This window comes from Pantherophis guttatus, chromosome 7, assembly GCF_059756535.1.
Source record: "Pantherophis guttatus breed Tessera chromosome 7, ASM5975653v1, whole genome shotgun sequence".
Taxonomy (NCBI): Eukaryota; Metazoa; Chordata; class Lepidosauria; order Squamata; family Colubridae; genus Pantherophis; species Pantherophis guttatus.
The window spans coordinates 25,375,507-25,402,197 of record NC_142069.1 but is presented as its reverse complement, the minus strand read 5'-3'; the positions used below and the strand labels follow the sequence as shown (position 1 = coordinate 25,402,197).

The following is a 26,691-nucleotide window of genomic DNA, read 5'->3' as shown; positions in this document are numbered from 1 at the left end:
TCTTCAAAAAAGTTTTTCCCTAGGTTTATTGGTACTACTTGAAATAATAACTACTTGTTAAGTTGGGCGAGTGAGGAGACAGGAGACAGGTCTGTGTGGACAACAGCTCTTTATTTCACAGTGACAAATCCAGCAAATGTGCAACAAGATAGCTCCCTTTATATAGTATGTTGGCCAGGGGGCCAGCCAATCAACATCGTGTTTTCCCTCCAAAATTTCCCCCCAAAACTGCAAATTTTTATAATAACAATAAAATAGAAGTTCTGTTGTATGCAATCTGCAGTTGACTTATTTCTAGTTTCAGTCTCAGTGTGGTAATTTCAAGTTTATTTTTTACTTGCAAGATTTGTCTTTTGCTTTTTCTCCAGGATCTTAAAAGTACCTTAATAGTACTCCATCCTCTATTTTCCCCCTCAGTAACAACCTTGTGAAATAGGTCTAAGAATGATTGGCTCAATCACCCGCCAAGCATCCATAGCTAATCAGGTACAATTGAATCTGAGCCTCTGCAGTCCATCAAGTCCTCTGTTTCCTTCACAGCCAAATCTTCAACTTTTTTAGTTGAGTATATTATAGAGACGCAATTTGTCTGATATCAAGTAAGCAAAAACCAAGAGGTTTAAGCTTGAAATGGGCAGCTGGGCCTGGCATAAAGAAGCAAATAGTATAATCTGAAGTATGTTGGATATCTATGCTAAGTGATTGTCAGTTGCCATGTACATAGGCATCATTAATACATCTCAACATGTTCCAGATGCTGACTAAAACAGTATAGCCTAATTTAATGGCTCTGATACAGTTTTTATTGCCATGTCACTTGTTTTCCTTCTTCCCCGCTTCCCCTTGCCACTAAGGATTGTTGTTACCCTTAAACTATCTACTCGAAATATCAAAAATTACTATAGATTCAGCAACCATCTATGCTGCTGTCTTCATGTTTTTGTATTTATACATTAAAATGAGAGAGAATCTGCACACATTTTAAATGAAACCAAATTTAATAATACATTTAAGACAAAAACCACTTAATAAACCAATTACATACATATCTAACTTTAGCCAAATGAAGTAAATGTACTTCAATAATATCAGTAAGTAACATGCAAGAGAAACAACTGTACTTAACCAAGCATTCTGAACATTAAAGGGATTATGAAGGTTAGTTGTGAGATATTCAAAAACAGTTGAATGGACATACGTATCATGCTATATTAAAATGCCCGTTTCATTTATAAAAACCACACAGTATCTTCTGCATGAACATTGTACAATATAGGTAGGCTAGATTCATACACTTAATTGCAATTAATATCCACTGAAATAAATGGGACTTGTTCCATTTAACTAGTTCCCATTGTTTTAAATGGTATCCAGGTTAAACTAATTTAGATCTAACCCTCTAGGTAAATTAAAAATTTATGAAGACATATATTCACGACTTGATTACTATACATAATGTAAAATGCTTAAAAACAGAACATATATACACCATAACATGATTACAGAAAGGTTTTTTAGTAGATATTATAACTTCACAAACTTATCAAAGTACGTATAGGTCCAAAATATTTTATACTTTTAAAATTTCAAGGTTAAGAATTAGATAATTGCATTTTCAGTACATGGCATGGGTTAGTAAAGTATAGCCCTCCATTTGTTGAGCTACAGTTTTTAACACCTTAGCTAATATGACCAACATATAGGATCTAGAAGTTATAGTACTGCATCAGAGGGCCACAGTTTATTCACTATATTAGGTATTCACATATTTACTTCTTGATACAAGTCACTAGTGTCAACAAATATTGTGTCTCAATACTTCCTTTAGCCATATAAATATTTTAATCTTCTCTCACATCCTGTCTTCTCAAATCTGCTACAATTTGTTTAGAAAAATGAAAGGTAGAATATTGAGAGCAAGGGATATCAGAACAAGGAAGATCTTCTAAAAAACATTTAAGATACTGAGCAGTTTAAGAAAATTGCTCTGTAAAACTAAAGTTGGCTGTCATAAGCACGTCTGGATTGCTGAACAAATATTTATCACAAAAAGTTATTTTGTTCAAACCCATGTGGAATTGACATGTATGAATAAAAATGGTTCTCTCCTCCAAAATATCCTAGCAATATATATTTGAGATTTTTTTACAAAAAGAATTCATATCAATCTTCCTTAATCTGAAATCTCTTTGATCTTGTAAGAGATTCTAACTTTCAGAACTCCTTGCTTGTCACCAAGTTGATGGGCTGAGGTACCCAGTCCTATTTCTGTAGGAACAATTACCTATGTATCAGCAGTTGTTTTAAACATTAAGGTCCTTCTTGAAAGTCTTTGTGACAATCACTTCAGAAGTATCATATGGTAAGGGTAGAAATGGGAAGGCCTGGAAAAAAACTAGAAAAATTGGGAAGAAAACAGGTTTTTTTTCCAAAGCCATTTTTTCCAGAAAATTTAAAGAAAAAAAAGGAGTGTGGAATATGTTTTTTTCCAATGATAATTAATATATCTATGACATGGTATTCAACCTATATAACATGAAGGCCTTAATGAGAGATTTCTGAGACTTTTTGTAAAGTCTTAAATTATTGCAAGTTCTCTCAGCTGAAGACAAGCAAATTCTAGAATACAATTCAAGTAACACTGTACTTCTCAGTGCAGTTCTCAAACAAGAGAAATATGCATTTGTGCCACTAGGAGAGTACTGCAGAGGAAAGACTCCAATTTAGTTTACTTATGTACCTCGGATCTCCTACAGTTGAGTAATTTTTGGTATACAGTAGAATCTACTGAGTAGATGATAGTTTGTCTTCCTTTCAGGCCTTAACTGACTGGTCAGAGGAAAAAATTGTCTGACAAATTCGTTTCCCTTTTGTAACCCTTAAATGATTCCTCTTAATGTTCTCCGCCATCACACAATGATGTTTTCCTATAGTCTAGTCAGTAAATTGCTTTTTCTTTTCCTTCTCTCAGTAAAATGGTGATAGTTTGGAAACATTTCCACAGTGCAATTTCTGCTGAGAGCAAAGCTGCAATTTGCAAATAAGAGTGAGAAAAAATATACTTTTCCAAATGCTACAAGGATGACAAAATGCATCCTTGCAGGCTAGAGGTGCCCTAAAAACATTAAAGAATACTTTATGGAATTAAATGATGAGGACCAGAATGAAAGTGCATGTTGCTTTTCCTTCCAGAGTTCTAATTCCAGAAACACTCTTTCTGCTGCTTCTGGATCATCACAAAGTGTTTCTTCACTAGCAGCCTCTTCACGTAAGGAAGTGTTGCAAACCACTGCCTCAATACCTTCATTTATAGATAAAATGACACCTGAAAATCAGAAGAAAATTGATCACCCTCTTGCAAGAGCAATATATGCTTCTGGATCAGCTTTGTCAATAACAGAAAATGGCAGGAAACTTTTAAATTATTACGACCATACCATTTGCCAAGCGGACATTTCCTTGGGCAAGCCTCTTTTGGAGTCAGAATATGAGCGTGTGATGGAATCTGTACAAGGAAAATTAAGTGAAGCACTATGTCTTGCAGTACTTACACATGGACAAATGTTCGGGGAGAAGGAATCATCAACTTTCTGATAACAATACCTCAACCAGTCTTTTATAGAAGCATTGAAACTGGAGAGAACAGATACTGCAGAGTGCATCAGCAGTGAAATATGTGCAATTTTAGAGAAAATTGAGAGTGGTAAAAGTATTTGCTTTGCTGACAATGCAAGCAATATGAAAGCTGGATGGGAAATCATAATGGACAAGTATCCACACATTACTGCAATAGGATGTGCATCTCATAGACTAAACTTACTTCTTAGTGACCTCATGAAACTGGACACCCTTCAAAAGATTTATAGAAGAGCTAAAGAAGCTATCAAATATGTAAAAGCTACTCATGTTGTCACTGCAGTCTTCAAGCAGCAGCAAGAAGAAAAATGCACAGAATAAAATAGGGATACTGAAGCACTGTAGTAAAACATGTTGGGGTAGAGTGGTGATCCCCTTTGAAAGTTTACTAAAAGACAAAGAAGCTCTTCAAGCAATCGAGGAGCTTAAAATTCCCAGAAATATGTGCTTGATGAGGATGTGTTTTGGGTTCAGCTGCAGAACTCCCTATAGATTTTAATGCCATTTTTTCCAGCAATCTGTGCATCTGAATCAGGCACTGCACTTTTGTCAGAAATTCCTAACCACATGGCTCTGACAAAAACATCCGTTTTTGAAAATCTAAGTGCATCTCCACTTACAAGTGCTGAAAAAAGTAAAGTGAAAGGTTTTATTAAGAAATGGGAAGAATGTTGTTGCCATCCAATATATGCTGCTACAAATCTACTGGATCCAAGATTCAAAGGCAGTGTGGTGTGAGTGATGAGAATACAGCTGCTGCATTTGACTAGATTATGAAACAAGCTGGGCACGTAGGACTTGATGTTGGAAAAGTATTTTCAAATGTTGCAGAATACAGAACATCTTCAGGGAATTGGGCCAGGAATGCATTCTGGGATGCTACAAAATATATCCCTCCTGCAACATGGTGGCAAGGTCTCTACACCACACAACCTCTTGCATCTCGCTTACTGCAGATTCCTGCATCTTCTGCTGCATGTGAAAGAATCTGGTCTATGTTTGGTAATATTCACACCAATTCAAGAAACAGACTGACCTGTGAAAGGGTAGAAAAGCTTGTTTCAATCCGTGCAGCCCTAAAGATTTTAGAAGTCCATGAGAAAAATGATGAAGAGGAAGAAGAAGTTGAAAATAGTAGTAGTTTAGAAAATGAGATAGAATAAACTGCACATATATGTTGTGTCTTCTGTTTGGTTTTTTTTAAACGCCACTCAAAAGGTAAACCCATGGAGCTTAAATACTAAGGTGGACCTTAACTTTATTTGCTATGGGTGTTAAGGGGCAAATCTGATTATTTTTTTATGTTGATGGTTTCTTGCTTTTTTTTGTTGCTTTTGAGGGAAAGGGGGAGTTACCTGTTTTATTGCAAGCATAATACTTTTATATACACTGCATTTCATGCAATTTATAAAACTATTCCACACTGAACTTTTTTTTTTCAATTATTCAAAAATTTATATTTTTTCTGGATAAAACGGGGGGGGGGGGGGAACGTTTTTTTTCTCATGGCTTTAAAATTTCCAGAAATTTTACATCTCTAGGTAAGATGTTATGCCCAAAATGATAACTCAATTTTTATTAGAAAAAAAGCAAGTAAAATATCAACTGGGACTATTTAGTAACATAAATCTGCAAAAGATGTCCAACTGAACATGTTTAGCATTTGCTGTTTAATACCATACATTTGTCTTCTTCAGCTTTCCATTTTCAAATTCTGATTCATGTTGGTATTAAACAGAGACTTATATGTTCAATGTATTTTAATCCTTCAATAAGTTGAGAAAAATAATATATATATAGCTTGCATATAATACAGCAAGTTGTTAAGCATGAGTTAAAATATCATGACTTACCTTTTAAAAAAAGGAATTATTCTTCCAAGTGAAATCAGAGGCTACTAAATTCTAAGCAACTGGTACTGATTATGAAGACTGCATACATTAAAAGCTCAAAACAGGAAACAATCTTGAACAAATTTGACACATGATCTTCCCTAACATCTCACTTGTGAGAAGAGAGAAATGGGGGGGAGGGCAGGGTTCCTTGAGCAATCCATTTTGGGTAAAGGCAGAAGGCAAATGCCCTAACAATGATTTCAGATCAAATCTGAAATATACTTTTTATATTATTGCACCATAATCATTTGCATAAGCATATTAAACATTTAAGAGATTTATATTACTGTAGGCATTTATCATACATGTCTGAAATATTTGTGTAAGAAAAAGAAAAATACAGTAAATAAGTGCCACATGTTATAATCCATAGCTACAAACAGAATTAATCCTTTCAAAAGTTACCTTTTTAAAATGTAGCAATTGCTTTAATTTGGAGGGAACTTTTTATTTATTTGACTGTAATCTGTATAATATAAACACATTTCTCTCTGTCTCACATTAACAGTCATCACTGCAAGCTATGCATAGTCAAAAGAAAAATGCAGATCACAATATAAATATTGTGAAAAAGAGGGACCAAAAAAGAAGCTGTACATATTTCAGTTGGTAGAAGTCTCAACTTCGGCTTTGTTTGTTTCTGTCTCATTGTACAGCAGTTTTCGAAAGATACTTGCATAGAATGGTCCATAAACCTGTTTATTAAGGTTAACAATGCTAGCATACTGCGAGCCAATAGTCTCTATCTCTTTCTGAATCACACCAAGACCTCCAGGAACTGTAGGCATAGATTTTTGAAAGCATGGAGAAGCAAGCAATGCACTTTTCATGTACAAATGAATTCGTTTACCTGAAAAAGAAAAAAAATACCCACACATATATGTATAATTAGACTTCCTGGCATTATTTAGAACAGCATTAATTTCTCATGAGGAATAAAAACTGATCAACTAACATGATTAACTGCAAAGCATTCACACATCAAAAAAGACAGTGTGGCTATATAGATACCGTAGCACCCTGACTGATACTGATGCATTAGAAGTTGACATCTAATCCAGTGGTGGGATTCTGCCAGTTCTAGGCGGTTCGGCGAACAGTTTGTTAAATTGCTGGCTCACCCCGCCCCTTGCCCCACCCCTCTGCACCACTATTTATTGCCAATGAATAGTGGTGGGCGGGGCGGGGCGAGCGAGCCAGCAATTTAACAAACGGTTCAGTGGTTTTTTGTAATTTATTGGCCTCGCAGCACACCGAACCGTTTGTTAAATTGCTGGCTCGCCCGCCCCGCCTCCCACCTGTGCGGCGCCAGCCTACCCTAGCCCATCCAGTCACTGGGGGAGACACACGACTTTTCTCCGCCCCGGAACACTGGCTGCCCAGGCTGCAGCTGAAGATTCGCATCGTAATGGGCTCCAGGAGGAGGAAGGGCACCGTCTGCCCCATTGCGAAGCTCAGTCTGCCCTATTGCGAAGCTCAGTAAGAGCAACCAGAGCCGGCTGCAGGCGCAGCTGGGCGGGCAGGCGCACGCACAGTGGGGTGCAGGCTTAAGGTGCCACCTCCAAGCCAAGGGGCGACCTGATGGTGCAGTAGGTGTGCTGCCGCCGCCGCCCCAAACGGGAGAGGAGAAAGAGATGGAGAGAAAGAGAGATGAAGGAGAGAAAGGGGGGGAGAAAGAGAGATGGAGAGAAAGAGATGAAGGAGAGAAAGAGAAAGAGGGGGGAGAAAGAAGAGATGGAGAGAAAGAGAAGGAGAGAAAGGGGGGAGAAAGAGATGGAGAGAAAGAGATGGAGAGAAAGAGAGCATTTGTAAAATATGTGATCAACCCAGTCAACTGGCTTATTCAACAGTTAACAAGGTAACAAACAGTCAATGGGAAGAACCATCTGCATAAACTATTGCAAGCCAGTGACGGGATTCATGCAGGTTTTAAATAGGAGAGAAAAAGCTAGCTGTCCTGAACCCGTGCTCCTTTCAAATAACAAATCTGGCTAAAACTGGGATCATCATTTAGTGAAGGTAGAATTTCTGGATTCTGCAAACTGAAATCTAAATCTAAAATCAGTAATGTACTATTAAACATAAGAAGCAGGTGGGCCCAATCTTCATAAGGGAAACAAGGGGAAGACTTTAAAAAATAAATGTATATAAGAGAGTGCTCAGGAATCATAGGTACATTTAAACATACATTTCATATTAAGAATATGTCAAGTAATTTATCACTAACCAATTAAGGTGATGACAGCATTGTCTTCTTCAACAATATTGCAGAGCTGACCTGCCACATTTGCTTGAACTTCTTTATTTAATAGTTGAAAGCCTCTCTTTGTGAGTGATTCATTTATTGCACTACATGTCTGAATACCTATTGCATTAAGAGCTTCTTTTAAATCAAAAGTCCTGCAAGAAAGAGAGAAGGAAATTAGAAACAAAATGCTATCACATAATGCTTTTGCCTTTTTAAAAACCATTAGTTAGTCAGTCAGTCATGTGTTTACTTACTCCTTATGCATTCCTTCGAGCAAAACAAAAGAAATCCTTTTTTGTTTCTCAACGAAGTCTGGAATATCCTCAATAACTGCAGGCAGCATGTTGCTTGTTATGAGAGAAACACACGCTACAATCTTCAACTGATTCAATTTCTTGGATAATTCTTGAAGGCGAGCTTCATCTGTCATTAATGTCTGAAACAATTGGAAGAATAACATTGATGAACAATCATCAAACATCTGACCCAGTGGTGAAATCCAATTTTTTTTTACTACCGGTTCTGTGGGCGTGGCTTGGTGGGCATGGCAGGGGAAGGATACTGCAAAATCTCCATTCCCATCCCACTCCAGGGGAAGGATATTGCAAAATCTCCATTCCTACCCCATTCTGGGGCCAGCCAGAGATGGTATTTGCCAGTTCTCTGAATTACTCAAAATTTCCGCTGCCGGTTCTCCGAACTGCTCAAAATTTCTGCTACCAGTTCTCCAGAACCTGTCAGAACCTGCTGGATTTCATCCCTGATCTGACCATATTTAACAAAGTACATCTTTGTGAGGATGTCAACTTTTTCATCAGGTCCAGGATAAAAGAAGTCTCCTGAAAACTGTTAACTACCACCATATTTTCATTATATTCAATACTGCTGGTAACACAAATGCAAAATGCCCACATTCAGTTTCTTTATTAATATTATTTTATAAACCTTTAAGTGTAAATTAGTTTAAAGAGCAAATGGTATTGGTTAAAGCCAAAGCTGATCCCAGCTTTCTATATCGCACATTAACCAATCCGATTCATTTAGAAGCTCTTAAATGTAAACAGGAAGATCTACTCTTCTTCTGCTGTTGCAGAATAATTGCTATTTAAGGTAGTACAATTTTAAGAGCCTGAAGGTACTAAACAGCATTTAAGACTAGGTGTTAGGCTTAACTGTCATGACTTTCTCCTGTCTCTTAAAATTATTAAAACAATGATTGTCATTGCATCTAATGGCAGCATATTCTGCAGAGTTAGGTGTTCTCATTAATTTCTATAGGACAAAGTAAGTAGGTTACCACAGAGTCAGGGCCTCAGTGAATAACTAATCACACCAAATACAAGGCATAAAATTATAATGCAATGAAATGTATGGCTATCAAGCCATCAGTTCACATTATAAAAGAGAATCAATCTTTATCCAAGCTTGTTCTTGAAAAAGTATCTATCTATGACATTGTGGATGGCAATAACCAGAGGTGGGTTTCAGCAGGTTCTGATCAGTTCTGGAGAACTGGTAGCGGAAATTTTGAATAGTTTGGAGAACCGGTAGTAAAAATTCTGATTGGCCCCGTTCCCATCTATTCTCTGCCTCCCAAGTTCCAGCTGATCGGGAGGAAAAGGGGAATTTAAAATAACCTCCCCCTGGATTGGGAAGAGAATGGAGATTTTACAGTATCCTTCCCCTGGAGTGGAGTGGGAATGGAGATTTTACAGTATCCTTTCCCTGTCACGCCCACCAACCCATGCCACGCCCACCAACCCATGCCCACAGAATCGATAGTAAAAAAATTTGAAACCCACCACTGGTAATAACTATGAACAATCTACTGGCCTAGAATCAGGCAACATGCTAACCTATAACATGACTTGTTTTTGGATTAATGTGTTGTGCTTTTCTCCATAAATCATGGTTAAGTCAACCATGATTTAAGTTTAAATTGCTATCCACTGTGTATTACAGAAAAAGAAGTATAAAAATTTTAGAAGTTCTGAGATAGAAAGCAACTTACCTCTGGAATTGTTTTTTTCTGATAATCCCACTCTAACAATTTCAGGTAGCTGTTTGTTAACACCACAATCGGGCTAAGATTTGCTTTTGAGATCCCATTAGCACCAGAAGATGATGACATTTCACAAGAAATAGAAGATAGTTCATCTTGTATTGATTCCCTTATCCATTCCGTTGTCAAGTCTAGGGCACCTGAACATTTGGAGACAGAGATAAGAAAAGATCAGACTTGTACTGTTTGTTTTACAAAGGCATGTACCCAGTTCAGTAAATATGATATGGGGAGGGGGGGATAACTCCAGGACCTAATCACCCAAAGAAAATAAAACAGGTGAATATTGAAAACTAGATAAAGTTTTTAAAAACGGACTAAACTTACAACATGACAAAGTAACATGATAGTCATGCATAAGCATACAGTGTAAAAATACATCCAGATAGTAAAACATGTAAGCCAGAGCATTTTTGCAACTCAGGGTTGTTTTACTGACAGTAATCCTCAAAAATATTTTAGAATACTTCTCTCCCTTCCCCAAATCTGTTGCAGCTTTTTGCTCAACTGCTTCAGATCTTATACAATTGCCTTTGTTGCCACTACATTGTCTCTCCCCTTTTTATGTAAACAAAGAACATACTTGGAGTTTCTTCAAGTATATCTTGGAATTTTGCTCTTTCATAATCGATCAAGTTGCGCTGAACGTGAGGTCTAACACTCTGTATGGTAAAGTTAACCATATCCATTGTCATGAGATCCAGAACATGGAATATTTGCCTGAAAAAATACAGAAATGACAAATTTGCAGTAGATTCAAACATTGTTACTTACATATATTTAGTCAGTCATCCTTTCTCACAATGTGAACATGATATGTACTTTTATGATAATTTCCCGAGTTTAGTTTTCATAAGAAACTACATCCAATTCCATGTTTCAAAGATAAGGCATGACATCGTAAAGCTACTGAGCAGAATTTCAGCTGTTTTGCAATGTTTCTATAGCTTTATACAAACACAAAGATCACAAGAAATGATAACATAAATCCTATCTATTCTGCTTCTATCAGACGCCTGTGGAAAACTGGCAGTGCAAGAGTCACTTTTTAAACTCTTAAGCAACTAGCTTTAAAAAGCAAATAGCCATCAAGCTGGAATAGATATCCGTTGGGATTAAAACAACAACACTGAAAGCCGAGTTGAACCATAAGAAAATATAATGAAAGGGTGATTCTTTACAAGAGCCAAAGTAACATGGAAGTGGATGGTTGCTTTTACAAAAGGTAGGGGACAGGGAAAAAACAGAAAACTGAAAAAAAGGCCAAAGATTCACAGTTTAAAGTCAGAGTCAAGATAGTGATTGTATTTGGAATGTTTTAGTTCAGGTAAATGTCTATGGAGATTCTCAATGATCCAGGTCATGGTTGTCCCAAAGGTGCTTTTTTAAAAGGCAACTGGGCTTTCATAACTGAAGAAGCTTATTGGATGAGAAGCAAAACATCTTCAAAGAAAAACAAGAAAGTCCAGTTGCCTCTTGAAAAAGCACCTTTGGGACAACCATGACCTGGATGACTGAGACTCTCTCAGTCTATGTCTATGGACATTTACCTGGTCCAGTTGTCTCTTGAAAAAGCACCTTTGGGACATTTTAGTCCAGGGTTTCTCAACCTCAGCAACTTTGGGTTGGGTGAGCTTCAACTCCCATAATTCCTCAGCTAGCAATGCTTTAGTCAACGGTAAGTATTATTGATGTCTGAGTATCAACAGTAAAAGACAAATGGAAGGACTTTACAGGCCATGGGAATTCTAAATGGTATAAAAGACACCTGAAATTTTGGGGAGGATTGATTCAGATCATTCTTTTAACCACCACCTAATGTTAAAAAGCAAATCACATACCAACCTCAACAATGCTACAATATTCCCAGTGGGCTTTAACTGGTTGATATCATTGTCCCTTACTGGAGCACACAACTTCCCCATGGTGCTAATGACATAGTTTGCAAGACCCTGGATATCAACTGCATTGTGCTCAGCCTGCTGCCTTATAAGGTCCGTGTCGAGGACTTCACAAATTTGGTTGCGCATCCTGTTAGCCCCCGGGTTCAAAAAAGAAAGAAGGATCTGCAAGATTAAAACCACAAGTCAACTAAATTGCAATTAATGACCCATAATAGAAATGTGTGTTTCATGTGGTCAAAGACACACAGAGAGAGAACCAATCAATAATATAAGTTAGGAGGAATTTCAGCAACTGTGGCTTTATGTTGCACATGCCAAACTTCCCCCTTCAAGAGCAATTAAGAGTCCTGCCCTTCCTGCCACTTGAAGTCACTCTATATACTTTGTAATTCAAATGATGTGAATGCCATACCTAGATGCAAAACAGATACATGCTGTTCTACATCTAGATTATTTCACAAAAGTGTCGTTTGGAGGAACTAAGTGGCCACAAAGCTAACAACAAAGTGATTTTGGTTTCATTGGCTCCCCCCCGCCACCTAATTCATGGGGGGGGGCAGTGGTGGGTTTCAACTGGTGTTACCACCAGTTCGCTTCCATACTCAATTTCAGAACAGCTGAGGCATGGCAATCCGCTCTGCCGCTCCTATCAGCTGGGCTAAAAACGAACAAATATAGGTAGGTATAGCACAGGGCAGGTGGGAGGGCCCAACTGACGGTTGGAGCAAACCAGTTCGCTCTCACCTCACCATCTCCACTATCAGCTCGCCCAAACTGGGGAGAACCGGTAGAACCCACCACGGGGGGGGGGGGGGGGGATTCAGGGAAAACCATGGAGGCAATTTTAAACTTCCTGGAAAAATTAATACATCCAAGTTCTACTAACAACAAGAGTGTCAGTTTGGTGTAGTGGTTAAGGAATCAGGCTAGAAATGGGGATAACATGAGGTTTACTTCTTAGGAACAAAGTCAGCTGGGTGACCTTGGGCTGGTCACTCTCCCCCAGCCCTAGGAAGGAGACAATGACAAACCACTTCTGAAAAATTTTGCCAACAAAACTACAAGGAATAACCCAGGCAGTTGCCAGGAGGCAACACTGAAACAAAGATATGCAGTCACACACAGACACCCCATCCCCACCCACTGCAAAACCTTTAAAAACTACAAAATAATTTTATGATATTAGGTAATGTTATGGTAAAATGTTATAGTCATAGCAGGATCTCATTCAGGCCCTGTTTAAGTACTTGGCGTACAAATACTAACACACATAACTTTCAGGTGAAGCCTGCCAGACACAAACATTTTTAACTGGCTTTCAGCACTGACAGGATAAACTGAGCAGTTATTGTGGTCACCTTGAACATATAACAATGCTACATCAGAGTCTAGCATCACTGTAGGCAAATATTGAAAGGGTTGGCCAAATCAGCATTTTTCCTCTGAGAATTGGACTACTGAAATATGTAACAGTTGCTAGTCATTAATGCTGGTCCCTACCATACCCCCTTGTATGTAAGAAGAAGTGCTACAATGAATGCTATCAAACTTTGTATAATTCTGCTTCTGGCAGGCATGCCATCATAAACAAAAAGAAAAAAAGCATGCTAAGCTTCAATATATCTACATATAGATATTTTTTTTAATCATTTCTTTCTGTCTGTTATAAAACATTCCAGCAATCTTCCCCACCCTGGTTGCCTCTCAGGTGTGCTCAAACTCAGCTTTACCATTCTCCCAACTATCATTGTCAAGCCACCTGAAGGACAGTTAGACTAGGGATATCTTGAGAGGCTGCCCACTTTACATCAGAGGTCTTCAAACTTGGCAGCTTTAAGACTTGTGGACTTCAATTCCCAGAATTCTCCAGCCAGCATAGAGAATTCTGGGAGTTGAAGTCTACAAGTCTTAAAACTGCCAAGTTTGAAGACCTCTGCTTTACATCTACAAATTTTGATTTACGGAATGCCAAGGTACAGAACCTGCTCCATGGCTGCTTAAAAACAAACTCAGCTTGAGAGAGCAGGACCAAAACCTCACCTCTTTAATTTCCTCAAAGAGTTTGATTGCATGCTCATACTCAGGAGGGTCTTCCTTCAAATCTTCTTCCAGGCGATCCCAGAATGCTTTATGTACAATTTGTTTAACCCTTCCAGACAAGCTGTCAGGTATGAGAAGGGAAAGACAGGAGAGTATAAGCATTCAAAGCATTCAAAGAAAGCAAAGTGCTAAAACAAAATAAGTCAAACCAAGCTCCTGCTTAGAGGAAAGGACCTATCATTTCATTAATAGAAAGATCCTAGCCATAGCAGTTTATAAACCAAGGATCAGGATTCAATTATTTGTGAAATGGGCCATTGCAGTTGTTACAGAGGCTATGATTTGTGTGATATGTAACCTTAGCCAATATTTACAGGAATACTGCACATTCAAGTTCTTTTTTTTAAGTAGCAATGTTTATGTCTCATGGGCTTATCAGTTTGAATCACAAACTTAACCTGAAAAAAAACCTTGCTTAGCTTTTTGAGTACATTCTGTATTAAAAGATGAACATTAGAAAGGACCCCTGAAACTATGCAAACCATTTGTGATTGCTTGTTGATCTGTTTAAAAACTGGCTCCTTTCCCCCCATCCTTTTAAAAACCTGAGCCTACCTGTTGTGTGTGTGCTCTATGCGTTTCAAATGAAAATTCTCATTTACAGCAATTTCATGAGCCAGAGACAGGTTTGACAGATTCCTTGCAGCTGCCATCATTTCATCAAACGTAACCATTTTGGGAGGGCTTGTTGCTGGAATCAAGAAATAAGACATACGACGTGTTGACTTGACATGAAAGCCTATCAATATTTTACATTTCTGAGAGAGTTCTTCACTTAGTGTTTAAAAAAAAGTTTACTTTGAATCTGTATTTTCACTTAATACCTCCTTTATTTATTTTATTATTTTTTTTGCAAATTCCAAGCCAGGAGATTTTGTTACCCGAAATTCAAAAACTGCCAGTCCTTGTTCCTCTATCATTGTTCCTATAACAGGATGTTAAGTGTTTATTCCTGAGCAACAGGCTAACTTAGAAATTAAGTTTAGGACAAGTTAATTGAACCTCCCCATGATCCTATTGCTGGGTTCACATATCATACTCATACTACCCTTTGTTTTGGCCTGCATGTTCAATTGATATCCTCCTGTGGCTAAAATCATGATTTATGAAATCAATCAACCAACTGTACCTTATTCAGCAAGCCCTAGTTAATATGTGCTGCCCCAGAGAATTCCTCCTTTCTACTTGACCCTTTATACAAAAGCTAATCAGACTGGCATTTGTGCTTTATTTTGACAACAAGAGCAGAACAAGAATGATAACTTTACTCGAAGGAGGCAGATTAACATCAGAGATTCAAGCATATATGGAATTTCTCAGTTATCCAGATCATAGTTCTCCCAAAGGTGCTTTTTCAACAGGCAACTGGATTTTCTTGTTACCAGAAAGTCCAGTTGCCTCTTGAAAAAGCACCCTTGTGACGATCAAAGATTCAAGAGACTTTTCACTGCATCAAGAGCCTTGGTAGTACAGTGGTCTAAGCACCCTGTTATTAAGACCAGTTGCCTGCAATTACTGCAGGTTCGAATCTCGCCAGGCTCAAGGTTGACTCAGCCTTCCATCCTTTCTAAGGTAGATAAATTGAGGACCCAGTTGTGGGGGCAATAAACTGACTTTGTATAAATATACAAAAGGATGAAGGCTATTGCTTAGCACATTGTAAGCCGCCCTGAGTCTCCGGAGAAGGGCGGCATATAAATCAAATAAAAAAAAAAAGTTTAATCCACAGTTGGCCCATTCTGTCTAGTGAAAAGGCCAACTCTGATTTCTGGACATCAGAAATTGCTTGCTCTTTGAAGTCAATTAATAAAATCTCTTTAAAAATGTATCTAAATATATGTGTTTAATACTGGATGTTTTCTATTTATTGGCATGCTACTTGTTTCTATTTTTACAACAGTTACTATTTCCCTTTTACTCAATTGCAAGGTATTTTATTAGATAAATCCAACTGAAAATGTATTAATAAAATCAGTGAGTAAATAAACACTAAGCAGAAGTGAATTAAAATGAGGAAATACACATTCTATTCAAAGTAAAAATTTTCAAGCATCTTAGTGAAATGTTTTTGCGCAAAATTACACCATAAATTATAGAATGTTCTGGACCTGTTCTAAGATGATCATTTAGTTCAGCCAAAGGACAACTCAAGCATTTTGCTATTTTATACTTTTTCTGCAAAATTTCAAAAGGTACCTAAGGATATGGCTGGCATATCATTGCAGACAGCAATTATAAACATAATTTAGGGAATTCCTTCGTGATATCTTTACTAATGCCTACCATCAATACATGGGCAACTACTAGGATTCAAACCTGTGTTGGTCATAAATTAATAATAATCTCACATTCTGGAAATCTGTTTTACCCACAGGATTGGGCATGATGTTGTGGAAGATAGCTAAAAAAAATACCCTTCTAAAATGTGGCCAGCTTCAACTCCCATAGGAAACCACTGAAATTTTGCACAATTTGGGAGATTTTGAGTGTTCCAAGGACAGAATCTGGAAGTATCAGACACATTGCATTGTCTCCTTTGACAAAAATTCTATAAATGCCCAAATAAGGCCAGAAGATAATAGTCCACCAATATCCTCTTCAAAATGGAGGAGGATCTGCATATCCAATCTAAACTTATCCCAGACCATTTTGGCAATTCAAAGGCACATATCCCAGTATGTGCTTCTTGCTTACAGGTTGGAGAACTGGGCTTGCTTGAAGAATCACTGGTAAAACTCTGCCTTGAGTATTCAGAGTCGCTAGATGAAGAAGTTGCACTTTCTGAAGATCGCGAAGAATCACAGTCACTGCTCTGCTCATCAGTGAAAGGCATTTTGGATCACTTCTGTTAATCCAGTAAATAGAACCTGCCAAATTTTTAAAAAGAGGTTTACTAAAATCTATTTGATACAGTTATAAGAAAGTCTTTAAAAATGTTATCACTGAAGAGCATTAATACTGAATTGAAATAAACAGTAGTGTTTACTCCAGTGGTGAAATCCACATTTTTTTACTACCGGTTCTGTGGGCATGGCTTGATGAGCATGGTTTGGCTTGGTGGGCATAGCAAGGAAAGGATACTGCAAAATCCCCATTCCCTCCCCACTCCTGGGAGAAGGATATTGCAAAATCTCCATTCCCACCCCACTCTGAGGCCAGTCAGAGGTGGTATTTGCCGGTTCTCCGAACTGCTCAAAATTTCTGCTACCAGTTCTCCAGAACCTGTCAGAACCTGCTGGATTTCACCCCCTGGTTTACTCCAAATAAGTTAACTTTAAAATGGAAGGAATCCATAGATTCAATGAACATATGGGAAGTAGGTGAGGGTTTCTTTCTTCTAAGCTTCCTTTGAGAGATGGTGTCATCTGGCCTTTGGATAAATCTGATATGCAAATATTGCCTATCTTAAATACAACATCTATTTTAAAGTGGAGTTTAAAATGGAATCAGGCAGTATTTATTAAATGTCTTTGGATTTTATACCAAACATGGCTTAAACTGTGTAGCGTACAAAGTAATGCTGAGACTTTGGGAAAAATAATTAAATAAGACACTGAACCTAGACATCTTTATTCATAATCACAGATTATGTTCTTTATATGATACAATTTTTATTACATCTATTCCCAATCCTGGTCACCTCCAGATTTGGCCATTTTCCTAGTTGATGATCATGACAAATTATGAACAAATAAATTACTGAATGTTAGTCAAAACTGTATACTAACCTGTGTAAGCAAATACCAAATGAAGTTATCACAATTGTCTAGAGGTAGTCTAGATGCAGCCCTCTTGAAAATTAAAAAAACAGATACTTAAATCAACACTTAGAATTTAGCTAATACTTCAAAGGATTTTCCACATATATCATTTTATCAGTCTTTACAGGAATTGTATAAAACAGATTCATATTCTAAGATAAAAACCTAATCTGGGTATTTAATATCTAATGTTAAATAATGAAAATCATTTTAGGCTATAATCTTATAGAATTTAGGATAGCATTTTATGGACCACTGGATTCCTTGGAAATTGAGATGCTCTTCCTTATCAAGATGCTATTATCTAAACTCTGCATAACTGAAGTAGTTCCATTTTTCACTGGAATTTTAAATAGAGACAGTGTGCAAGGGAGCTTCCTTTTGGATATGAATTCTAGCACCTACTACTAGAATCAGACTAACAGAAGCTTTACTTCATTTTCTAGGACAAATGATCCTTACTCTATTCTTGTTAATAAAGAGTTACTACAACAAAAAGAGGAGCAATCACTTTGAATTCTTTGAATATTCAAAAATATTTAACCAGCTAAATAACTGGCAATCATCCAACTGATCAATTTAGAATATTTGTCTAGTGGGTTAAATAATATGCCAATTTATGCAACATGAAACCCAACATTAAGGTTAGTGTGATAAGCGATTTAAACGAGTCACGACTCAATTCATATACTTTATCCATTATTATGCTAAAACCCCTATTCACTTTTGAAAAACCCATTACTGAAATTCCATTATTAACATATAACACCTCTTGTAGTGAACCATCAATAATTCTCATGATTTAATGCAATTAAATACTTCCTGTGCCACGGAAAAACAACCATCTCTAGTGTTGGTCAGATAGATTAATAATCCCACCAATCATATCTAGGCCCACGTGCAGAACAGGAAATAAACATGACATCATACAATTTAAAAACTACAGTTGGAATTTACATAGTCATACAATTATTAAACTGCTCTGGCAATGAGTCAACAAGTACTTGATGCAAGCATGAACTTCTTGTTTACAACTTGAAAATTTTCCAGATGTTCCTCGGTTCCATAGGAAACTTCTTAATCAAAACTACTAATGAACTGAAAGCCAATTAATTGTAGAGAAGGTGCCCTCTTTGTGGACTTGAGGATTAGCTCTACAACTGGTGAAGGAGAGAGAGATTAGTATGCTAGTCTTCATTCCTCTTCATTCTTCTTCTTGTATGTATACTTAATAAGTTTACATACAAGAATAAATAATGAATAAATAGAACGAAACCAGTTATCCTAACTTTGTGTCCTCAAGATATGTTATCATATGGCAAGGAATTATAGAAACCATTTTTTTTAAACCAGGACGACAGAATTTAATCAGGAGGACAGAATTTGTGGAAAAGGGACCAAAATATCATCGCATGTAACAGGCATTTTTTACTTTTGAATATCAAAAGGGTAAGTCACAACACAGCTGTCATTTGTTTGAATGGTTCAACTAAAACTTTTTGTCCTCAAATATACAATATACTTTACAGCAGCAGCATAGTTGCCCACTCTTGATTTGCAAGTGAAGTTCCTTATGCTAAACAGTAATCTTGATGATCATGGTAATAAAGACCCTAAAACATTTTATTCTTGGGCAGTTATAGAAAAGCTATGACAAGGTAAACAAAGGCATAGTCTCAAAAGCAGCAAATAAAAACTCTCTGGTGCATATCTGAAGAACAAGTTAGACTATAAACTATGGTTTATCAATTGCAATAGCTGATTTCACCTAGTTCACGAAGCCAAAATCAAATAAATTACACTATTGTTTACCTTGATGTGTGAATAAAACCACAATATGAATGACACGATCTAGAAACAATTTACCTACTGTAACTTACAAATGTCAGATCCAATGAAGAAAACTGACACAATGACAGAACTACATACTTGAGAGTTTTGAAACTTTATGTCATATTGCATGAAATACACAAGAACATGAGTAACTGAGCCAGGCAATTAAATGAGACTGTCCCTCATTTGCACAGAGCATGATGACTCCAGAAAGAAATTTGAGTTGCTTCCCTTCCAACTTCATTGTTTCTTTCTTTGGACTCTCTAATCTTTGCTCTTTTTAAAATAGCTAATAGAAATAAGCTTCCTTTCTGAGTACATTCTACTTCTCAGATATTACCATACTGACAGTTAGAAATGGACCTTCTTTTTGACTTTTTGCTATATGTGATGTAGCAATCATTAAAATATACGTTTCCATTTTCTGGAAAAGGTTTTAGGAAAATAATCCTACATAAAAATAAATCAGCTACAGAAAGTTGCAATTTAAAAATGCACACATCAAAGATGTTTGTGTATACAACGCACACAGTGTGAACACTGTGCATCAATGTAGAACCTGGATATACCAATGACCAAATAACCACCTACTAATATAGTAGAAAGAAGGATATGGTTATTTCTGTGTGCCATAATATTATTCCCAGGATATATTCTGATTCTCAAGCTTAAAGGGATGATCTTTACATAGATCAAACCAAGCCACCTATTCACATACAGATTTTATATCTTATTGAGAAGCAAGGAAGGATGGTAGTTGCAAATAGTTTTCTTATACCTGCTTACTCAGAATATATATACAAAGCATCAAGAAAAATATTTTTAACTTATTCTTCAAGTTGCATACATAAGAAATTTACTAAAGCTAGTTAAACTCATTCATTAGTCTCTCTCCTCTACTCCTTCCACTGCTTAAACAAATAATAAATTCCTACGGTTTCACCAGCCCTACATTGCAAATAGGAGGTATTTGGCTAATGTTGTTAATTTGTCATTTCACATTATGAAACGAGTTTGCCCTTAACTGACTATTAAAAGTTCATGTTTACAAGAAGACAAACCCCTCCACTGATAAAGCAGACATTAAATGAGCATGCTGACAAAAGCCAAATAATTAAATCAGTAAGAAACTGAGAAGAATGGAAGGAGCTGCTGGTAGAAAGTTTCTGATGTTCAGATATTTGGGATGTAAGGTTTTCTTTTAACTTTTTGCTGCAGGTCCATGTGAAAAACATGGAGGTCTCAGAAAGTTAAGGACAGTCAGCAGGTATGCAACTATATATAGATGCAACCAACCAGAAATAGAGTGATAGAATCCATGCATCACTGGAGTGGACAGGATTGTGGAGTGGATAAAGTTGCAGCCTGCACATTTTATGCTATCTTGGGGAACTGGAAAGCTACTACTTAATAGCCTTATAAGAGAAGGCAATAAATAAAAGTAAATATGAAGAGCTCTACATACTTCACTTACTCACCCTAAAAAAACACATGATAGATCTAGGTAGCATATCTGTCCTGTGTGCAACTATTTAGGACATATATACACAACAAATAAAAGCAGAACCTAAAATAGAAATTCACAGCCTTATTTTGGTTGGAAAATAAACTTCATTACAAATTACACTGTATAAGAAAACTTGAGATAGTATTTAAATGCTTAAAAACATATTATTTAAAAATAGAAATACATACATAGATGTGACCTATTAATAACTTGCTTACCATATTTACTGCACTACTTTTAGACTTGCCTATCCTGGTCAATCCTTACCTGTTCAAGAGTTGCTCCCTATGTGAGGTTTGATGCAGTTCATGGGCAGTTACACTTTCAATATGTATTCTGAAAATCATTTAAGAAGTGTGTAGCAGATCTGCAAACTGGGACACAGAAAAGAAGAAATTTGAATAAAACCAATATAATTGTATAGCAAGTTGTCAAGGTATGTATTGTGCCTATTTGGGGTAGAAGAAATGAGATAAAATGGAATTTGCATAGCAGTTTAGACTCTTCAATCTCCATCACCATCAACATTTACATAGTTGTGAAACACTTGCAATTTCATTTTTGAGCAATAGTCATTTCTGCATGAATATCTTCACAAGGATATCAAATATTTTAAATTGATGCAGTGATTTTATTAAAATACCACTTTACTCTTACATCTATCAGTAAATACCTGTAGCATGACAAGGGCAAACGTAACATTAACTCATGCATAAACTTGCCAAAATCCTAATGAAAACCTGGGGAAATCACTTCAAAAGAGTGGGATTATGGAGAGTCATGCAATGTCCCAGTTGCATAATTCTATAACAAATGTAGATCCTGTAGTGGCAGCTTGCATTTTTTTATAAAAATGTTTAATTTTTCCCAGGTTGATGTTTCTAATAATTCTTACCTTTTGCTAAGGAATAATGTGAGTTGAAAGCTAACCCATTTACACTCTATGCTAAGACAAGGCTGGAGAATAAACAATTCTTTGAAGAAGCAGAAAATTAAAACAGAAAAGTGGTTCATTTAGTATCTCATAATGGGAATCAATCATTTAAGGAATGTGTGACTTTTCTTCTTGCACACAAGAGAATCAGTGCTGACCAATTTCAGTGATAGTACAATACTTCACTTACAAATTCTTGTTCTGTTTGTTTCTTGTTTCTCTTTTCAGAAGAGAAAAAGGATTCAAGAATATACCGATCAGAGTAAATAAGTCAGCATGACTCTTTATGGCTCTATATGACTTCAGTGGAAAATTTACATTTTGTGTGTGTGTGTGTGGTGGGGAATTAGCAGATATCATAAGCACATCTTTTTGTTTTTAACTCAGAAACATAGCAACCCATATACAAAGGTATAGCAACAATCATATTATCAATCTCCCAATGAATGGAAGCTAAGCAGCAACACTTACTGTACTAATTATAGAGGTGTAGATAATTAAGTGGGAAATAGGTTTCTTTAATGAACTTTTGTTAACAGCTAATTCCATAATGTAACATCATCATTAGGTGAGAATTTAATTTGATTTTATCAGTTGTGTTTCGTTTAAGTAGATCAGTTTCTTAAGAAAACATTGCATGTGCATCCTAATCCAATAACCTTACTGATGTTTGTAAATCTGACTCTGAACATTTAGTTTTATGTATTATTTATTGCAAACATTAATCAAGAAGACAGAAACTCCTCGTTTTTCTCCTGCTGTGAGCTAAATTCAGTCTTTGGAGCAACAACCTTTTTCTTTGTTTTCTCCCTGCATGCTAGTAAGAAAGAGATTCTCCAGAGATCTAAAATAAATACTCACAGAGGTAGGTTCTGCATGGACTCTAGCATTAGCTAATCATTTCAATTGCATAATTCTTACCAAGAGTTACGAGTTCTTTAGTGACCTTTCAACCTATTGTTCTTTCCTACTCTTGCATTTTTACTAAATGCTTCAGCTCTCCTAGCATTTTCTTTAAGACTAAGGCAAACATGACCTGGGAAATCCGTAAATGGACCCCCGTTCTTCCCCCTCCCACAGTATCTGTATTTCACACCTAGATTATTCTTCATTTAAAAGGGTAAATGATAGTTTATGAAGTAGCAGCTCTGGAAGAAAGATGGCTTTAATTCCCCCAGAATATTGCTTTCCACATTTAAGTTACTCCTTTGAAACTAAAGTGAATTCTCCCAAAGGGAAGAGAGAAAGTGTATCTCAGTTAAATTACAGTCCATTATTAAGATGAAGAGACAAAAGCTTACAGAATTTACAGAATTCTTCAGAATGTAGAGTCTCCCTCCCCACCCGCTCAAGAAAATATCATTCATTTAATCATCCATATTTATTGCAGGTTTATTTAATGCAAGTCTTCTGCCTGGAGGTTTCTTTCCTGGTATTGAACAATGGGTTGAAATGTTATGTACATATATATAGAAATAAAACTTCAGAAAATATAATAGTGAAAAAATATGGTTGCACCACAATTCTATCAATGTTAGGATTCTTAAAATACTGCAAAGTTAAGAATTCATAAAACTTAAATCAAAGGGATTAGTAGGGAAAGATGGTGAGCATTCTGGATTTGTCTACTCTGCCATCCCTTTAAAGTGAGTCATTTCCTTTCCTATCATGGTGCAGGTGCTATCATTTCTGAGAATTTGTGGGAAATGTTTTTCTTATACCTGTTATTATCACTTTTATGCACTTCCCTTGGATTTTTGCATCTGCTTATAGAATCTATCTACCTACCTACCTACCATCACTATTGTGGATGATCTGTTGTCTGTGTTGTGGCGACCTTGGTACTCTCTGAGCTTGGTTGTTTTGTTATGGAGTATTGAAACATCTGCAAAACAACAAGCCACGCTTAGCGTGTACCAAAGACTCTACAGTTCAACCTTGAGCTAGAAATATTCTCTTCTATTACTCTCTGTATGTTTACTTCCAGATTAATTTTGTCTGCTTTTAATTTTATAAGCAAGTTATAGCTAGATAAAATGTAAAGAAAGTTCTTTTTGTTTGGAGCCAAACATTACTAGTTTTCTGGATTTTTTTTGCCTGTTTAGAAGATATGATTTATCACTTTGTTTCAGACAAACTGTGTGTAAAAACCATGAATATTCATGATGATTCTTGTCTCAAACAGAAGCTTCTTGCATTATGTCCCAGATCCTCAGATCTGTGGTTTTGATGTTTAGTTTTAGGCAAAAATCTATGATCAGTGTTTTGGCAATTATTTCAATATAAAAAAAGATAGAGATTCATGCCTTAAATCCATGTATCCAATCAATTGATTGGATCTATTGTGATAGTTCACTGTATACAGACAAAGGTGTTTTGTGACTTTAGAATGATTTCATGTGACTCTCTTTAAAAATGATGCAAAATCAAATGATCTCTCCCCAACCCATTATTTGTGTCATGTTGGAGCCAAAAGTGGTGAGATCCATGATTGTCAAATTGTATGGACTTGACAGACATAATTTATTTCTTGATGATTTCATATAGGTTGCATGTAAAGATGCAGGCTTCAAATTATGTTTTAATACCGCAATGGGATCAAAAGGACTCATGACTAAGAAGCCTCATTGAATGCTGGCAAATGCGTCCTGTGATTTGAAGGTGGTTTCACATGAACTCATGGAAAAAATCCTGAAAAATCAAGAGAATCTGTGTAGAAATAGAAATGATGAGCTGTGCAAATGTTAGTGTATTCTGTGCTAATATACATCTTATGATTTAACAGTTATTTATTGTTGCTTTTAATGTACATTTAGAAACATTTAAGTAATTTTCTATTATTTGTCAAATTAGGGAAAAGAACCAACACTGTTAATTAAGATGATGATTTAAGTGCAAGAATGTTTATAAACATGTGAACCATATGCTACCTAACCTAAACTGCAGAAATCTAGACAGCCACCATATAGAAGTTTTGCTTTTTAATTTTCAAATATAGTTATAAGGAAATTGACTAAAAATAATAATAAAAATGCAATGCATAATTACGTAACTCTTGCCCATGGCTCCTCTGTAGTGGTCACCCAGATTTTTCTGGTGGTGACACCTGAGACTTTATTTCCATAAGCCTAAATGCAATGGGCAGAGTAAGAGGACGTACAGGTAGTCCTCGACTTACAACAGTTGCTTTAGTGACCACTGGAAGTTACAACAACACTGAAAACTGTTGTTTTTCACCCTTATGACCGTTGCAGCATCCCCATGGTCACATGATCAACATTCAGATGTTTGGCAACTGACTCATATTTACGACGGCTGCAGTGTCCTGGAGTCATGTGACCACCTTTTGTGACCTTTTGACAAGCCAAGTCAATGGGGGAGCCAGATTCACTTAACAACCACTTTACTAACTCAACAACTGCAGAGATTCCCTTAACAACCGTGGCAAGAAAGCTGGCAAAACGGTCTCACTTAGCAACATAAATCCTGGGCTCCATTATGCTCGTAAATCGAGGACTACCTCTACTAGCCGTCAACAACACGAGAGAGCAGCGTCCTCCGCCGACTCTCTGTACCGTCCAATCTCTACTAGAGCAAATGAGTAACCCGACGCCCCTCCTTGGATGGAGGGCGAAAACAGCAGCTCCTCCTCGGCTTGGCCGATTCCCCTCCCCGCAGATGTATTTTTGGCGCCGGCTCAGAGGCTGCAAGCCTCCTGGCACCCTCCGCTCCAAACAAAACCAGCGTTTCCAAGGAAAACCTCCAAAACAACAGCTCGCTTCTCCGCCTTCACGAGCTCTGCAATTTCTATCAAGGCTTCCGGATCTTTAACCGCATCCGACAAGTTACGGGGAAGGGAGGGTCGTGAATATATATATATATATTTAAAGTGTTTCGGAACACTTGTCCTCGGAAAGGACAAAACAAAATAATTTGGGTTGCCAACGACGGATTCCTCCCCCCCTCCCCCAAAAAAAGGGAAATTATTGCTCGCCTCCCCCCCTCTCAGCTTTCCCCGACTGCAAAAGCGCGCTTTGCGGTCGAGGGGCGAGGGGAGTCACCTTGAGATCGAGCTTGCTCCCCCACCCCGCCTTATGTTTGTTTAACTAGGTTTAAACAAGCCAACATTTGCCGATATTCGACGAACGGCGTAAGCCAATAGCCATTGTTTGCAAATCCAAACCGCAGAGTCCGACACGGGCTTTGCTTCCCCGTCAAGGGTCCAGCCAGAATGACAGCCGCCCAGCCACTCACCCACCGCTCACGGGTTCTCCCCAATGCAAGCGAGGCTTCAAAGGGGGCAATCCGGGGTTCAATCGTCGGTATGATTCTCGGGGTTTTGGGGAGGACGCGGAGCGCTTCTTTCTCAGGAGGAGGAGGAGGAGGAAGGCAAATCGAGACCCACTCACCGCAAGATACCCCCTTTCCAAGCAGAGGAGTCCTCGGTTTCTCCCCCCACCCTCACCCACCGGTTCTGCCCGGGCTGCCCCTCAGCTGTTGTCACTCGGGCTTTAACTCTCCATCCGCCTCCCCCGTTTGGTTATACATAGTCTTGGGCTGTCTTATTAGCAGCTGCCTGGACGCTCCCACTTCTCTGTGAGGAGAGGGGGGGTTAGAAACGTTTCGTTCCGTATCTTAACCAACGCGACACGCAAGGGAAGCGACACTCGGAGAGCGAAACGATAAGCCTTAGGCCGGACAGGTCGAAGCCGGCGGCGGGGTACTTTTCCAAAAAGGGAAGGCAAATCCCGTCCATCCGTGAGAGGAGAGCTTTCTCCCCTTCCCCTGGGTACGAATGCTCTCTCCCGGCT

General features: G+C 37.4%; 1 protein-coding gene across 2 annotated transcripts; it reads right to left on the bottom strand.

The window, feature by feature from the left end:
* Positions 1 to 979: 979 nt before the first annotated feature.
* On the bottom strand, positions 980 to 26,691 carry TCP11L2 (t-complex 11 like 2). 2 transcript variants are annotated; one of them, XM_034403296.3, is made up of 12 exons: positions 26,290 to 26,691; positions 21,214 to 21,320; positions 17,574 to 17,636; positions 16,540 to 16,712; positions 14,401 to 14,536; positions 13,786 to 13,906; positions 11,687 to 11,907; positions 10,425 to 10,561; positions 9,791 to 9,981; positions 8,034 to 8,215; positions 7,759 to 7,931; positions 980 to 6,381 (listed from the first exon to the last, which is right to left on the bottom strand). In XM_034403296.3, exons 4-12 carry the CDS (start codon positions 16,676 to 16,678, stop codon positions 6,134 to 6,136), a joined length of 1,548 nt encoding a protein of 515 aa, XP_034259187.2. In that variant the 5' UTR covers positions 16,679 to 16,712; positions 17,574 to 17,636; positions 21,214 to 21,320; positions 26,290 to 26,691; the 3' UTR covers positions 980 to 6,133. The 2 variants fall into 2 exon arrangements, with proteins under 2 accessions (XP_034259187.2, XP_034259188.2); XM_034403297.3 differs by lacking the exon at positions 17,574 to 17,636 and having other exon boundaries at positions 5,917 to 6,381; positions 26,290 to 26,686.

Coding starts and splice junctions, on each gene's coding strand:
- TCP11L2 (XM_034403296.3), bottom strand. CDS start 16,678: ATGCCTTTCACTGATGAGCAGAGCAGTGACTGTGATTCTTCGCGATCT. Junction 11,908..13,785: donor TCTTTGAGGAAATTAAAGAG/GTGAGGTTTTGG, acceptor TTAATCTTGCAG/ATCCTTCTTTCTTTTTTGAA. Junction 9,982..10,424: donor TATACTTGAAGAAACTCCAA/GTATGTTCTTTG, acceptor CCAAATGTTCAG/GTGCCCTAGACTTGACAACG.